This window comes from Physella acuta, unplaced genomic scaffold, assembly GCF_028476545.2.
Source record: "Physella acuta isolate Inbredline_101_S28 unplaced genomic scaffold, ASM2847654v3 ptg001506l, whole genome shotgun sequence".
Taxonomy (NCBI): Eukaryota; Metazoa; Mollusca; class Gastropoda; family Physidae; genus Physella; species Physella acuta.
Window position 1 is genome coordinate 92202 of NW_026733021.1, and position 17297 is coordinate 109498.

Sequence of the window (17297 nt, forward strand, 5' to 3'; positions counted from 1 at the left end):
TTGTCATGCGCAGAAGCAATGGGAAATCCCCGCGGAAAGACATCTTTATTCGTTACTGCAGCGTGCCCTATAAACTTATTTAATACATGGTATTTTAACTCTGCTTTATAATTTATAATGTAATTGCAAGTGTTGCACATAAATATACTTTATGTGACTTTTTTCAACACAGCTTATTTAAATCATAGTAATACTATTCGTGGAAATTACACATAGGTTTTTACTCATATTTCTACGATCTTACTTTAGTTAGTGTTTCACGGAACAGTTTGGGAAACATTGAGTTATTGGCCAATAGAATCACGTGATTTGGGACTTTCCCATGGAGTTGGTGCTTTCCAGAATTCTGTGGAATTGGTATTTGATTTTAAAACATTAATTCTTGTGAATTGCTGTTTTCCTTGACATTTGTTATGGACGTAAGATAATTATTCGTTTATAACTTAACGATCTTTGTTTATAGACATTACAAAACATTATCCAAAATGGTGGACTCCATAGCGACCTACTTTTGAGTTATTCAACCCTTCCACCTCAACAACATGGACGAAAAAGAACAGGCTGACCGTATGGCCGCAGCAGAGGCCCTTTTTATGATCTCAACTCGTGTTGATAAGACCAGACCAATTTCTAAGAGAGGCAGAAAAAAATTGAATACTGCTCCAAATGTAGATACTCATTTTAAAAGGGTCGATAAAGAAATAGTAGAGCCGACCCCTGTTCGAAGAGGCCGCGGTAGAGGTGTTCGTAATACTGGAGTCAAAAGAGGGCGAGGGGGGAAGAGTAGATCGAATTCTAGTAGGGGTAAGGGTACGGGCAGCGGGAGGGGAAGAAAAGCACATTTTGAAGAGGATTTTGAAGACGAGTTAGATCTATCTGATAAGAAGCCTGCATTGAAATATAATGAACGACGCACCCGTCGAAGCTCTAACTCCAAAGATCTTGACAACAACGACGAAGAAAACTCCAATAGCTATAAATCCAAATCTCAAGCAGATCATCGTAGAACCTCCCTGTCTCCAAAAAACACCACAAAACTATTCACACCATCAGTCTCTCGAATTGACACCCCCAAGTCTCATCATGCTATTGGTTTTACTGGTGCTGCAATCTCCATACCTGAAATTCCTGTGCGAAGAATCTCAGTAATTGAACAGCAGCAAAATACAAGTCATATGCCAGTCTCCAGCCCAAAACAGGTGAATTTTTGCAGTAGTTCTAGATCTAAGTAGTAATAATTTTTTTGTTTTGCTGCACTAATATTAGTTTCCTAATTAAATTTACCAAATATATACTCAGGCTACACCACTCAAGGTTCAGTGGGTCTGCATAAAAATACAATTGGCTCAGTTTTGTTCAGACTATCCATTTATTAATTCTAGAATTATTCTTCCACTTCTCAATATCTTCCTGTAAAGTAGGGAGCTTTGTTCTTGCTGATTTGATACATTGACATATTTACATAATGACTAAATGCATTGGATTGGGACGGAGTGGTCAAATGGTAGTGTTTGACTGCTGACCCAGAAGTCCAGAGCTAGGATCCTTGGCTTCAGTCCAAAGTCTTTGAGTCCACCCAGTCCATTATGGATACCTGACTAATGTTAGGGGAAAGTAAAGGCAGCTGGGTATATTGCTTACCACATTATCCCTTCATATGCAGAAGTCACTGAAACCATAAGATTTAAAAGGGTATTTGACCATACAAATTTGCATAATTAATATTGCATCAACACAAAAAAAACTTTTTATTTAATGGTGAAGCAATCTTAAGATTCATACAATTAAACAAATATGTGGGTAGGGTAATCTATCAAACTAGGTCATTGTATTGTATAATACTACTATTATACTTTGTTCTGAAGCCTTGCAATTAACGTAGCCAATAAAGTATAGTTTTTATATTTATTAAGTTGATTGGCCATTAAAATTCACTATTGGCTTAGTCACTCAACATTCTCATTATTTTAAATATCTACAACAGAACCGTGAGAATCTAACAATAGAAGCTAAATGTTAAAGTGACCACTAAATTTTGTTTTAAATAAATAGCTTCACAGTGGCCTGCCGTCAAGGACCATGCCAGTGTCATCATCAGTGTCAAATCTGCCGTCCATGAACCTGACGTCTTTCACCACAGAGGATGTGGCCAACTTGCCTTCCATTCCACTTGAGATAGCTTCTCTTCATCTCTCATCTCAGCCAATACCAAATCTTTCATCACTGGGGGATATTACGTCTGAGGGGGTGATGGAAGATGATGATGCCAGTGACAGGTGTGTTTTATTGTTTGGTCCCTGATCTGGTAGGCTGTCAAAGCTATTTTATTGTTACTTTAATTAGGTCACTACCATGGCCTTAGCTGTTAGCTCATGATTAAAAAACTCTGTGCAAACTCTATACAAATTTATTCTTTGTTCCATTTCTTCAAATTAATATTTATTCAATGACAAGTTCAATATTTCTCAAATGATAGCTTGAGTTTATGAAGAACAGATACATTTTGTAATAAATACTTTAGTGGAAGTCCTTAAGAAAATATTATAGTGAATGTCACAAAAACCTTGATTTCACATGTTAGTAGTTACTAAAGCCTCGTAGTGTTTTCTTTCTTCTTCTTATTTGGGGCAGTTGTCAATTAGGATAAAAATAAAAATTCCTGAGTTCTAGGTTGTGGATGATAATTATTTATGTGACACATGTCACTTTGATCCTGTCTGCCACAGGGTGGTGCATTAGGCTGTTGGAAATGGCTGATTACATTTTAAGGCATGTTTCAAGGCGTGTCTCTTGTTTTTAATAGTTCCCGTTGATATATTTCTAGATCTGTAGGATACGTACTTCACTATTTGTCTTTCTACTTCTGTTAAAGTGTAGACATATGTTTTCAGGGAAAAGTCTGAAAAGTTTCTGCCATTAAAAAAAAGAAAGCTACATAAACCTGTGACTGTAAATACAAGAGATCTGCCCAGCTCAACCCAAGAACCTCTGTCTCACTCGGATTCTGAAGGTTGGTTTACTTAGGATGTATCTTCACATGTTCAAATGTTGTTATACCTTTGTCTCACTCTGATTCTGAAGGTTGGTTTACTTAGGATGTATCTTCATGTGGTCAAATGTTGTTATACCTCTGTCTCACTCTGATTCTGAAGGTTGGTTTACTTAGGATGTATCTTCACGTGTTCAATGTTGTTATTCATCATTGCAGATTTGGGCAAGTTACACCTGATTACAGAAATAAAATGTTTTTTTTTTTGTATTTTTCCTGCATGGGTACAGAGAGAGATGAAATGGGTCAGTCTCCATCAGACAGGTACGAGGCTACCTCATCGCCAGCAGAACCTGTGCGCGCTTCCTTCACTGTGCAGGCATCACCTGCTATCACCCTGCAGACACTCTTGGAAATCAAAACTGCTTTGACAGCTGACGACGATGGTGACTTGTGAGTTTTATAACATTTTATTACCTGCATGTGAAACAAAGCATTATATCAAATACTTGTTTACATATTTACACTACACTGTTACTATCGTCACTTTAGAAAAATTAGTTATGGAAAACAAACATAGTGGTTCCCTGTTGTTAAATTAGTCCATATTAAATTAGTCCATATTAAAATATAGGGTACAAATGGGTTTCACCTAAATCTAGTCGGTGTTCTCTAGATTGATTCACTACATATTTTTTTTAAATATATAAATTAAGTGCTAATAATTAAGTATCTATAACAAATGTTTTGAAAAGTCATTCTAAATTAATTCACTACATAATTTTTTTAAATATATAAATTAAGTGCTAATAATTAAGTATCTATGAGTACCATGTTTTGAAAAGTCATAAAATTTAATGACAATTTATACTCATAAGCTAATAATCTAATTGTTGAATGACAACAGTTGTAGGCCTATATGTTTGTGGTTCTATTCCTTAGACCCCTTCACATTGCTGTGGTCTAATTGTTGAATGACAACAGTTGTAGGCCTATATGTTTGTGGTTCTATTCCTCAGACCCCTTCACATTGCTGTGATTCTATTCCTCAGACCCCTTCACATTGCTGTGATTCTATTCCTCAGACCTCTTCACATTGCTGTGGTCCATGAGAACATGAGGATGGTGATCAAGCTGATCAACCTGATGGCTATAGCAGGCAAGGGAGTGGACAAGTTTAACAAGCAGCAGCAGGTTGGTACCATCTGTATAGGTGGTGGAGTTCAGCTCTTAGCACAGCTTGTCTGCGTCATTGACTTAGTTCAGTTCTTAGCACAGCTTGTCTGCGTCATTGACTTAGTTCAGTTCTTAGCACAGCTTGTCTGCGTCATTGACTTAGTTCAGTTCTTAGCACAGCTTGTCTGCGTCATTGACTTAGTTCAGTTCTTAGCACAGCTTGTCTGCGTCATTGACTTAGTTCAGTTCTTAGCACAGATGGTCTGCGTCATTGACTTAGTTCAGTTCTTAGCACAGCTTGTCTGCGTCATTGACTTAGTTCAGTTCTTAGCACAGATTGTCTGCGTCATTGACTTAGTTCAGTTCTTAGCACAGATTGTCTGCGTCATTGACTTAGTTGAGTACTTAGCACATATTTTCTGCATCATTGACTTAGTTCAGTTCTTAGCACAGATTGTCTGCGTCATTGACTTAGTTCAGTTCTTAGCACAGATTGTCTGCGTCATTGACTTAGTTCAGTTCTTAGCACAGATTGTCTGCGTCATTGACTTAGTTCAGTTCTTAGCACAGATTGTCTGCGTCATTGACTTAGTTCAGTTCTTAGCACAGATTGTCTGCGTCATTGACTTCGTCCATCATTGACTTAGTCAGTACTTAGCACAGATTTTCTGCGTCATTCTTAGCACTATTTTTTACTTTCTCGTATATACGAAGTATAGAGAAAGTATTGTAATCGTGCACAAAAATCACTTGAAATTTTAACATCTTTCACCGTATTACACCTCAGTCCTTCATCACATCCGAAGTTTAGAGGACTTATTTTAATCGGGCAAAAATTATCAATCCAGATTTATCAAAACTAAGAGGTTTTATGCGTAATCCAGTCTGAAAAACTGGGCTTTGCAATTCTGTCCGTGTGTCTGTGTGTCTGTGTGTGTGTGTGTCCGTGTGTAAACACGATAACTTGAGTACCGTTACAGCTAGGTTGATGAAATTTCATATATAAGTATTTTATCAAAATCGTAGATCCGTATCAACTTTTGAGCGATTTCCAATAACCGGAAGTGGTACTTTTTCTACTTTGAATTTTTCAAAAGCCTATAACTTGAGTACTATTTCAGATAGATAAATGAAATTCCACAAGTAAGTATAAGATCTAATTCTCTACCTTATGTTAAATTTTGAGTAGCTTCCGTTGACCGGAAGTAGTAATTTACGCTACTTCCGATTTCTCAAAAAACTAATGTAAATTTATTAAGTACTAATACTATTGCGCACTATTATACACACCTTTATTAGGCGTTCGCTTGGTGCGCAATTGTTTTTTACTGAGATTCTATTCTATTTTTAAAAGTTTAAGTATTTAAAATGGATTAAAAATCATAACTATATCCCCAGTTACCATCCCCTGTTGTTTTATATAAGAATATTCGAGAAAGTTTAGGGGAGATCACTACCGGTTTATTTGATTCATTATTGTTTTCTAAGTAAAATCTGATACTTAAGTGTGGGTTATTGTTTTTTAAATAAACTAGCTGAATTTTAAAGCTAATAATTTTTTACATTTCTAAATCAAGTTTGATTGATAAGAACCTAATTAAATGTTTAATCAGCTATTCTGTGTTAATAATTTTCCCTTAATATTGAATCAGATGATACATTTTTTCCATTAGACACCGCTGCACCTAGCTGTGAAATTGGATTTTTTGGAGGCGGTGGACATTTTGATCAGGTCTGGTGCCAATGTGAACGCTGTTGACTGCACGGGTTCCTCGTCCATCCATATGGCAGTGCAGGGCAGGTCAACCAAATGTCTGCAAGTGCTGCTAGAGAAGTGTCCCACAGCTGAGCTTAATGCTCGCAACTTTGATGGTCAGTCACTTGTAAAATTGTATACAGACGACAATTAAGACTAACAGTTAAATAAAAAAGTTAAGCAAAGTTGGGACTGTTTCAATATTCAAAAACAAATTTGTACATCATGACTTGGTATTCTCACCTCCAAAACATTTTTTGTACTCTCACCTTATAAAACATATTTTGTACCCCTCACTACCTCACTAGAACATTTAGTATGTGTATATTTATTTAGTACCGTCACTAGTTTAAAATTGTAACCCGCAGGCTTGACACCTCTTCACACAGCAGTAGACAATGGAGATCTGGACCAGGTTGAACTATTACTTAAATATGGCGCTGATATTGACGTAACAGTAAGTGCATTTTTTATGTTGGTGGGTTTCATACCTCTAGCCACACTCCACCTGGTAGCCACAGCACTACACCTGGTAGCCACAGTCCCACATCTTCTAGCCAGTCCTACACCTGGTAGCCACACTACACCTGGTAGCCACAGTCCTACACCTGGTAGCCACAGTCCCACACCTGGTAGCCACAGTCCTACACCTGGTAGCCACAGTCCCACACCTGCTAGCCACAGTCCTACACCTGCTAGCTACAGTCCCACACCTGCTAGCTACAGTCCTACACCTGCTAGCTACAGTCCTACACCTGCTAGCTACAGTCCTACACCTGGTAGCCATAGTCACACGTCTGCTAGCCATAGTCCTACACCTGGTAGCCACAGTCCCACATCTTCTAGCCACAGTCCTACACCTGCTAGCCACAGTCCTACACCTGCTAGCCACAGTCCCACACCTGGTAGCCACAGTCCCACACCTGGTAGCCACAGTCCTACACCTGGTAGCCACAGTCCCACACCTGGTAGCCACAGTCCTACACCTGGTAGCCACAGTCCTACACCTGGTAGCCACAGTCCCACACCTGGTAGCCACACTACACCTGGTAGCCACATTCCAACGTCTTCTAGCCACAGTCCCACACCTGGTAGCCACACTACACCTGGTAGCCACAGTCCCACACCTGGTAGCCACACTACACCTGGTAGCCACATTCCAACGTCTTCTAGCCACAGTCCCACACCTGATAGCCACAGTCCTACACCTGCTAGCCACAGTCCTACACCTGCTAGCCACAGTCCTACACCTGGTAGCCACAGTCCCACACCTGGTAGCCACAGTCCCACACCTGGTAGCCACAGTCCTACACCTGGTAGCCACAGTCCCACACCTGGTAGCCACAGTCCTACACCTGGTAGCCACAGTCCCACACCTGGTAGCCACAGTCCTACACCTGGTAGCCACAGTCCTACACCTGGTAGCCACAGTCCCACATCTGGTAGCCACACTACACCTGGTAGCCACATTCCAACGTCTTCTAGCCACAGTCCCACACCTGGTAGCCACACTACACCTGGTAGCCACAGTCCCACACCTGGTAGCCACACTACACCTGGTAGCCACATTCCAACGTCTTCTAGCCACAGTCCCACACCTGATAGCCACAGTCCTACACCTGCTAGCCACAGTCCTACATCTAATAGCCACAGTCCTACACCTGCTAGCCACAGTCCCACACCTGCTAGCCACAGTCCTACACCTGCTAGCTACAGTCCCACACCTGGTAGCCACAGTCCTACACCTGCTAGCTACAGTCCCACACCTGCTAGCCACAGTCCTACACCTGCTAGCTACAGTCCCACACCTGCTAGCTACAGTCCTACACCTGCTAGCTACAGTCCTACACCTGCTAGCTACAGTCCTACACCTGGTAGCCATAGTCACACGTCTGCTAGCCATAGTCCTACACCTGGTAGCCACAGTCCCACATCTTCTAGCCACAGTCCTACACCTGCTAGCCACAGTCCTACACCTGCTAGCCACAGTCCTACACCTGGTAGCCACAGTCCCACACCTGGTAGCCACAGTCCCACACCTGGTAGCCACAGTCCTACACCTGGTAGCCACAGTCCCACACCTGGTAGCCACAGTCCTACACCTGGTAGCCACAGTCCTACACCTGGTAGCCACAGTCCCACACCTGGTAGCCACACTACACCTGGTAGCCACATTCCAACGTCTTCTAGCCACAGTCCCACACCTGGTAGCCACACTACACCTGGTAGCCACAGTCCCACACCTGGTAGCCACACTACACCTGGTAGCCACATTCCAACGTCTTCTAGCCACAGTCCCACACCTGATAGCCACAGTCCTACACCTGCTAGCCACAGTCCTACACCTGCTAGCCACAGTCCTACACCTGGTAGCCACAGTCCCACACCTGGTAGCCACAGTCCCACACCTGGTAGCCACAGTCCTACACCTGGTAGCCACAGTCCCACACCTGGTAGCCACAGTCCTACACCTGGTAGCCACAGTCCCACACCTGGTAGCCACAGTCCTACACCTGGTAGCCACAGTCCTACACCTGGTAGCCACAGTCCCACATCTGGTAGCCACACTACACCTGGTAGCCACATTCCAACGTCTTCTAGCCACAGTCCCACACCTGGTAGCCACACTACACCTGGTAGCCACAGTCCCACACCTGGTAGCCACACTACACCTGGTAGCCACATTCCAACGTCTTCTAGCCACAGTCCCACACCTGATAGCCACAGTCCTACACCTGCTAGCCACAGTCCTACATCTAATAGCCACAGTCCTACACCTGCTAGCCACAGTCCCACACCTGCTAGCCACAGTCCTACACCTGGTAGCAACAGTCCCTCAACTTCTAGCCACAGTCCCACACCTGCTAGCCACAGTCCCACACCTGCTAGCCACAGTCCCACACCTGCTAGCCACAGTCCTACACCTGGTAGCCACAGTCCCACACCTGGTAGCCACACTACACCTGGTAGCCACATTCCAACGTCTTCTAGCCACAGTCCCACACCTGGTAGCCACAGTCCTACACCTGCTAGCCACAGTCCTACATCTAATAGCCACAGTCCTACACCTGCTAGCCACAGTCCCACACCTGCTAGCCACAGTCCTACACCTGGTAGCCACAGTCCCTCAACTTCTAGCCACAGTCCCACACCTGCTAGCCACAGTCCTACACCTGGTAGCCAGTCCTACACCTGCTAGCCACAGTCCTACACCTGGTAGCCAGTCCTACACCTGCTAGCCACAGTCCTACACCTGCTAGCCACAATCCTACACCTGGTAGCCACAGTCCTATCTAGTTCTGACCTGTTGTTCCAGGATGGTAAGAGTGGGAGAACTTCCTTGTTCCGGGCAGCTGAATCCAATGAGAAGGCCATGGTGGAGCTACTGCTGAAGAACGGGGCCAACCCTGACGTGCCCAACTACGCAGGGGTCACCACTGTCATGGCAGCGCAGGGGAGAAACCTGCATGGAGTTCTCAAGCTTTTGGGATCTGTTTCAACTGACAGGTTCTCTGAGGTGGAGACCAAGCCATTCATGTCTCCCATCAGGGTAAGTATCTACAGGTCTGGCATGTCTATAGTGATTGGCAACTGCCAGGTGCTGGGTCTGGCATTCTATTACTGTAATCATTTAACCAGAGGTACTTGGTAGATTTGTTGATGTGCTAGCCTGACATAACTACCTGACAGGACAGTCTCTTGTTGGTGTGCTAGCCTGACAGGACAGTCTCTTGTTGGTGTGCTAGTCTGACAGGACAGTCTCCTGTTGGTGTGCTAGCCTGACAGGACAGTCTCTTGTTGGTGTGCTAGCCTGGCAGGACAGTCTCCTGTTGATGTGCTGATGTGCTAGCCTGACAGGACAGTCTCCTGTTGGTGTGCTAGCCTGACAGGACAGTCTCCTGTTGGTGTGCTAGCCTGGCAGGACAGTCTCCTGTTGGTGTGCTAGCCTGGCAGGACAGTCTCCTGTTGGTGTGCTAGCCTGGCAGGACAGTCTCCTGTTGGTGTGCTAGCCTGACATAACTACCTGGCAGGACAGTCTCCTGTTGGTGTGCTAGCCTGACAGGACAGTCTCCTGTTGGTGTGCTAGCCTGACAGGACAGTCTCCTGTTGGTGTGCTAGCCTGACATAACTACCTGACAGGACAGTCTCTTGTTGGTGTGCTAGCCTGACAGGACAGTCTCTTGTTGGTGTGCTAGTCTGACAGGACAGTCTCCTGTTGGTGTGCTAGCCTGACAGGACAGTCTCTTGTTGGTGTGCTAGCCTGGCAGGACAGTCTCCTGTTGATGTGCTGATGTGCTAGCCTGACAGGACAGTCTCCTGTTGGTGTGCTAGCCTGACAGGACAGTCTCCTGTTGGTGTGCTAGCCTGGCAGGACAGTCTCCTGTTGGTGTGCTAGCCTGGCAGGACAGTCTCCTGTTGGTGTGCTAGCCTGGCAGGACAGTCTCCTGTTGGTGTGCTAGCCTGACATAACTACCTGGCAGGACAGTCTCCTGTTGGTGTGCTAGCCTGACAGGACAGTCTCCTGTTGGTGTGCTAGCCTGACATAACTACCTGGCAGGACAGTCTCCTGTTGGTGTGCTAGCCTGGCAGGACAGTCTCCTGTTGGTGTGCTAGCCTGGCAGGACAGTCTCCTGCTGATGTGCTAGCCTGGCAGGACAGTCTCCTGTTGGTGTGCTAGCCTGACAGGACAGTCTCTTGTTGGTGTGCTAGCCTGGCAGGACAGTCTCCTGTTGATGTGCTAGTCTGACAGGACAGTCTCCTGTTGATGTGCTAGCCTGACAGGACAGTCCTGTTGATGTGCTAGCCTGACAGGACAGTCTCCTGTTGGTGTGCTAGCCTGACAGGACAGTCTCTTGTTGGTGTGCTAGCCTGGCAGGACAGTCTCCTGTTGATGTGCTGATGTGCTAGCCTGACAGGACAGTCTCCTGTTGGTGTGCTAGCCTGACAGGACAGTCCTGTGGGTGTGCTAGCCTGACAGGACAGTCTCCTGTTGATGTGCTAGCCTGACATAACTACCTGACAGGACAGTCTACTGTTGGTGTGCTAGCCTGACAGGACAGTCTCCTGTTGGTGTGCTAGCCTGACAGGACAGTCTCTTGTTGGTGTGCTAGCCTGGCAGGACAGTCTCCTGTTGATGTGCTGATGTGCTAGCCTGACAGGACAGTCTCCTGTTGGTGTGCTAGCCTGACAGGACAGTCCTGTGGGTGTGCTAGCCTGACAGGACAGTCTCCTGTTGATGTGCTAGCCTGACATAACTACCTGACAGGACAGTCTACTGTTGGTGTGCTAGCCTGACAGGACAGTCTCTTGTTGGTGTGCTAGTCTGACAGGACAGTCTCCTGTTGATGTGCTAGCCTGACAGGACAGTCCTGTTGATGTGCTAGCCTGACAGGACAGTCTCTTGTTGGTGTGCTAGCCTGACAGGACAGTCTCCTGTTGGTGTGCTAGCCTGACATAACTACCTGACAGGACAGTCTCCTGTTGATGTGCTAGCCTGACAGGACAGTCTCCTGTTGATGTGCTAGCCTGACATAACTACCTGACAGGACAGTCTCTTGTTGGTGTGCTAGCCTGACAGGACAGTCTCCTGTTGGTGTGCTAGCCTGACATAACTACCTGACAGGACAGTCTCCTGTTGATGTGCTAGCCTGACAGGACAGTCTCCTGTTGATGTGCTCGCCTGACAGGACAGTCTCTTGTTGGTGTGCTAGCCTGACAGGACAGTCTCTTGTTGGTGTGCTAGCCTGACAGGACAGTCTCCTGTTGATGTGCTAGCCTGACAGGACAGTCTCCTGTTGATGTGTTAGCCTGACATAACTACCTGACAGGACAGTCTCTTGTTGGTGTGCTAGCCTGACATGACAGTCTACTGTTGGTGTGCTAGCCTGACAGGACAGTCTCCTGTTGATGTGCTAGCCTGACATAACTACCTGACAGGACAGTCTCTTGTTGGTGTGCTAGCCTGACAGGACAGTCTCTTGTTGGTGTGCTAGCCTGGCAGGACAGTCTCCTGTTGGTGTGCTAGCCTGGCAGGACAGTCTCCTGTTGATGTGCTGATGTGCTAGCCTGACAGGACAGTCTCCTGTTGGTGTGCTAGCCTGACAGGACAGTCTCCTGTTGGTGTGCTAGCCTGGCAGGACAGTCTCCTGTTGGTGTGCTAGCCTGGCAGGACAGTCTCCTGTTGATGTGCTGATGTGCTAGCCTGACAGGACAGTCTCCTGTTGGTGTGCTAGCCTGACAGGACAGTCTCCTGTTGATGTGCTCGCCTGACAGGACAGTCTCCTGTTGGTGTGCTAGCCTGACAGGACAGTCTCCTGTTGGTGTGCTAGCCTGACATGACAGTCTACTGTTGGTGTGCTAGCCTGACAGGACAGTCTCCTGTTGATGTGCTAGCCTGACATAACTACCTGACAGGACAGTCTCTTGTTGGTGTGCTAGCCTGACAGGACAGTCTCTTGTTGGTGTGCTAGCCTGGCAGGACAGTCTCCTGTTGATGTGCTGATGTGCTAGCCTGACAGGACAGTCTCCTGTTGGTGTGCTAGCCTGACAGGACAGTCTCTTGTTGGTGTGCTAGCCTGACAGGACAGTCACCTGTTGGTGTGCTAGCCTGACAGGACAGTCTCCTGTTGGTGTGCTAGCCTGACATAACTACCTGACAGGACAGTCTCTTGTTGGTGTGCTAGCCTGGCAGGACAGTCTCCTGTTGATGTGCTGATGTGCTAGCCTGACAGGACAGTCTCCTGTTGGTGTGCTAGCCTGACAGGACAGTCTCCTGTTGGTGTGCTAGCCTGACAGGACAGTCTCCTGTTGGTGTGCTAGCCTGACAGGACAGTCTCCTGTTGATGTGCTAGCCTGACAGGACAGTCACCTGTTGATGTGCTAGCCTGACAGGACAGTCACCTGTTGATGTGCTAGCCAGACTTTATCACTTAAATCTGTTCATCTGCAGGCGGAGAGCCCTCTACTGAGGGGAGGGAACTTGTATCAACAAAACACAGAAACTAAAAGAGCTTTGGACAAAAGTGATGAGACTAAAGTGTTTCACAATGTATTTCTTGTCTCACATGTAAGCCCTACCTGTTGTTCTATATGTTTACATGGCATAAAGCAATAATTAACATTAAGTAGCAGTCAACTGGAAGAAAAATAATGATTACCTATAAAATGTTTTTTTTCTTACATGAGCAAATTCTTGACCTCCAATAGGCTAATGGGTGCCTGTGTGTATCCTAGTAACTGTTATTGATACAACTTTCTTCCTGTTATTCAGCTTTGTCTTACTATTTATTTTATTCAACTTTGTCTTACTATTTATTTTATTCAACTTTGTCTTACTATTTATTTTATTCAGCTCTGTCTTACTATTTATTTTATTCACCTTTGTCTTACTATTTATTTTATTCAACTTTGTCTTACTATTTATTTATAGAAAAACGAGGAGCTGGACCGACAAGACAACAGATCCTGGAGAATCAAATGCCGGTCAGAACCTGCCTCGCCTGATGTTAAAATGGAGGTTATGGAGGAGAGTGAAGGGGAGAGGGGGCTGCTGTCCCTCCCAGAGGGTATCCTGCCCCGGGGGGGCTCGTCCAGTCCAGGCATGCCCCAGCGCCATCCACTGAATGTTGACTACAGACACAAACTGACCAGCCACCCAGAGCGCAAGGTCCTCAACTATTCCAAGGATGGTAACAGGCTAGAGCTTCAGACTGTCCAGCCAGTCAAGTACCAGCCTGTCACGTCCAGCAACCCCGCGGCTGGGGTCGACACCAAAGCCTTGACCAGTAACCAGGCGCGGCTGTACAAAAAACTTCTAGAGATGTACAACATTGACCCCAATGGGCCTGCCCCACCCCTCACAACAACGACATTACCGTCTTCTCAAGCCTCAGCGCCAGTCAATAGCCCTGGCTTCTACACTGGACAAACCTACCAGCAGAAAATTGCTACGCTTGCCCATTCCCCTGTTGTATCAACTGCACCAAATGGACTTCCTTTTGTTTCTTCTTCATATACATCGCCACCAAACACACCCCTCAACCTGACTAAATCATCAACTCACCCTGACCCTCTGACTGTTCACAACCAAAATAGCCTCAGACCTCCGGATCCAGCGCTAAAAAAAGTTGCCTCTTTTCAAAATATCCCCGCGGGCCAGGGTGTGATATCTTTTCGTCGAGTAGCCTCAGACACGCCTTCTAGAAACTCTGAGAGCCCCGGGGCGAAGTACGAGATGATTCTGTTACCACAGCATGGCACAGCGCAGCCTTCCACGTCTCACAACACCTCAACCATCAGCTCTCTGACAGCCAGTAAAGACCTCAGAGTTGTTTGTCTTTCTCAGGAAAACTTAAAACAAAATCCACATCAGCTCGCCGTGCCCATCTCTGTACCTAACGTTTCTGTGAACTCTAAAATAGCATCGCTGATGAAAGATAGCCTTTCAAAGCGTAACCTTGTCCAGGTTTCGTCAGAAGACTCAGTTCCGCAGGGGATGGATGGGTTGCCAGTTGTGTACAGTCTCCCTGCTGACAAGCAAGCTGGAAAATCTTACAAGACATTTTCAAATATGGTCAGTATAGCTAGGGATAGTCAGGAGACTGTGGACTCTACTGTATCTACAGTCAGAGCAGACTCCGCCCCTAGGTCAAGCCCCATCTTCTTACATCAGGGACAAGAGATTGATTTGAGCGGTCAACAGGGAAATTACCAGACCATCTTTACATCCAGTGGCCAGCAGAGTAACTACCAGACCATCTTTACCTCGCGCATCATCCCTGCTAGGCCTGAACAAAACACTTCATCAAAAGGCCAGGCGGACACGAGCCAGGGTAAGATTGTGGGCTTCAGTGGGGCCATTTTGTCTGTTGTGCCTTCAAAGAAAGAGAAGCAGGAGGGTGTTGTGAGTGAGAAGACTGAGCTCAAGGAAACTGTGCAGAAGGAGTTCAAGAAGAGGGGGAGAAAAAGCCAGAAGCAGCTTGAGTCTCATCCCACTGAGGCTAATTTAAGTAAAATTAATTCTGTGACTGATGAAAAGTTGAAGAAGTTTTTGGGTGCAAAAAAAAGTGAAGGTGTGAGTGGTCATTTTGTGAAGGAGGAAGAGGAGAAGGTGGTCAGTGAGTTCCAGCCGGTCTACAGCACTGGCAGGTCAAAGGACTCCACCTACAGGACCGTCGGCATTTTCTCAGGCGACGTCCAGCATGTCAGGATAGGGAGGATGTTTTCATCCTCCCCACTGCCCCTCCCCGCCACACCTGCATCCTCCTCACCTGTCACAAGAACTACAGACACAAAGTTCCCCCAGTCACCAGCTAGCAACTACCCCCAGTCCAGCCAGTCTCCGCGTCTGGTTGTTATGCAGCAACCTGTCCACCCAACGTCCCCGCCCACCATCTCAGTCAATGATGTCACGTCTGGTCCCACCATCTCAGAATCTCACAAGTACCACCAGACTCACACAAAACACAAATCAGCTGAGAATCTTCCAGAACAAAGCCAGGAGAGTGGAGCCAGAGTCTCACAGCCTAGGGAAGCCCCTCACTCTGAGCTTGTGAACATCCCACCAAGTCATAGTGCCGGCCAGCAGAGTCAGGTGCCTGGGGAATCTCAGGACACCCAACCCACCCCTCCTGTGGTTAAGGTCAAACAGCCGCGCGGCAGGAAACCAAAGGTGTTAAAACCTGGGCCTGGTGAACCTGTACAAAAAGTGGGGCCGGCTAAGGTGGACAGGAAGCCAAGGAAAAAGGCCAGCGCCGGGGACAAGCAGCAGGAGGCGCCGTCCAAGAAAGGTAAACAAAGCACCAGGCTAGCTGGCAGGGGAAGGGGGAAAAAGGTAGGCCACGGTAGGACAGAGTCCAGCATGGAAACAGACACTACTGCAGATTCTGACCCAGATAACCTGCTTCAGATTGTGGAGGAACAGGCTGGGCACATGATGGAGACTGTCTGAGACACATGGTGGAGTCTGTCTGAGACATATGATGGAGACAGTCTAAGGTGCTGGTCACTAGACTGTCTAGAAGTGGGAGACCCAATGGCCAGTTGATAAAAACCCACCTGTCTGTTGTGTTCCTGAATCTCTGATCATTTATCTTCACCTGGGTTAAACAAATGGGCATTAATTTTTTTTATTTTTTTTTTGAGGAAAACTGATAGAAGTTTCTGGCTGTAAGTCCACATTTGTGGAATATCCACATTTTGTGGAATATCATCCAGATTTTGTCTGGTAAAAGTAGCCAGAAATAGGATGCTGGCTTGGAAATCTAAATCTAAGATTGTGAAAAGTGGTTGTGTAAAATGGCACAGATAGAGAAATTGTCTGGCTTAACAAACCATGAGGTCACTCAGTGCCACCAACCTTTTGCTAGACCTAAACTCTGTTCATGTTGCCTGGTTACCATTTGTTGTTTACCGTTGTGATTCTTGCATTTAAAAACTACACACAAATTCAAAGAGGAACAAACCAAAAACTGATTCTGATCTCTTTTGGTTGTTTGCACATGCCAGTCTAGAGGCCATATCCCTTAACCCTGCACCACTGTATACCCTTATAATAGTCCAAATAAGTAAAACTATCTGAACCTAACCAAATTATCAATGTATACTTTTCATATGAAGTTTTATACGGTAATCTTAACATTTACACATCTTTTTTTCTATTATTTTACACTGAATTATTTTCATCGTAGGATTTAAATTTGGCCACTTTCTACCCACATTAGCCTGTCCAGTTATGAATTGTGATATACGTAAACCTTGGTCTCTGTCAAACTTTGTTTCCAGCGGTGTATTCATCTAGTCTAGGTTGGCTAGCTGTGTTCAATCTTTTCTTCTTAGAGTAGTCATTCTACGTCACCCATCTATACCAATGCTTCAGCACACATCAGTTGTCTTTTAATTTATTTATTATTCACAAATCAAGTTATGAAACTTCAATATTCACCTGTTGTTGCTTTTTGAAAAATATGATGCTGGCAATGTCCTCTACAACTTAATTATATATAGTTTAGTGTAAATAATTTGTATGTTAACGAGTAGTTCTGTTGTGACTGTTGCCTCATTGACTTGTATTGTAAGTGAAGATGGGTCAGCTACTACTTGAATCTGTTCAACTTTTTATTCTAAGGCAAGTTTTTGTGCAAAAGTTGGTGTTATCATTTTATGATATGTGATATTTTAAATAAGGGAGTGAACTTAGATTTGTTCAAGCTATAGTCATGGGAGACAACTACAGCTGACAATGATATTCTGTAACAGCTTGGTTGTTGATTTCATTGTGTGTATTTATTCTCTTTTTTTTTTAAATATTAAACAGAAAAAGGGAGGTTATTTCTGTATGTATGAGTTAAATATCAATAAATATTTTCTGAAATAAAA

General features: G+C 45.3%; 1 protein-coding gene across 1 annotated transcript; it reads left to right on the top strand.

Moving 5' to 3' along the window:
- The first annotated feature begins 28 nt into the window (after positions 1-28).
- On the top strand, positions 29-17297 carry LOC131928459 (uncharacterized). The gene is made up of 10 exons (XM_059284521.1): positions 29-1199; positions 2053-2276; positions 2892-3010; positions 3280-3442; positions 4075-4183; positions 5839-6037; positions 6290-6378; positions 9238-9471; positions 12871-12987; positions 13351-17297. The coding sequence occupies exons 1-10, from the start codon at positions 543-545 to the stop codon at positions 15868-15870; spliced, it is 4431 nt and encodes a 1476-aa protein (XP_059140504.1). The 5' UTR covers positions 29-542; the 3' UTR covers positions 15871-17297.

Bases quoted from the DNA above. Each gene is read 5' to 3' on its own strand.
- LOC131928459 (XM_059284521.1), top strand. From the start codon at position 543: ATGGACGAAAAAGAACAGGCTGACCGTATGGCCGCAGCAGAGGCCCTT. The intron at 1,200-2,052 runs GTGAATTTTTGC...TTAAATAAATAG, and splicing joins CAGTCTCCAGCCCAAAACAG to CTTCACAGTGGCCTGCCGTC. The intron at 6,038-6,289 runs GTCAGTCACTTG...TGTAACCCGCAG, and splicing joins TAATGCTCGCAACTTTGATG to GCTTGACACCTCTTCACACA.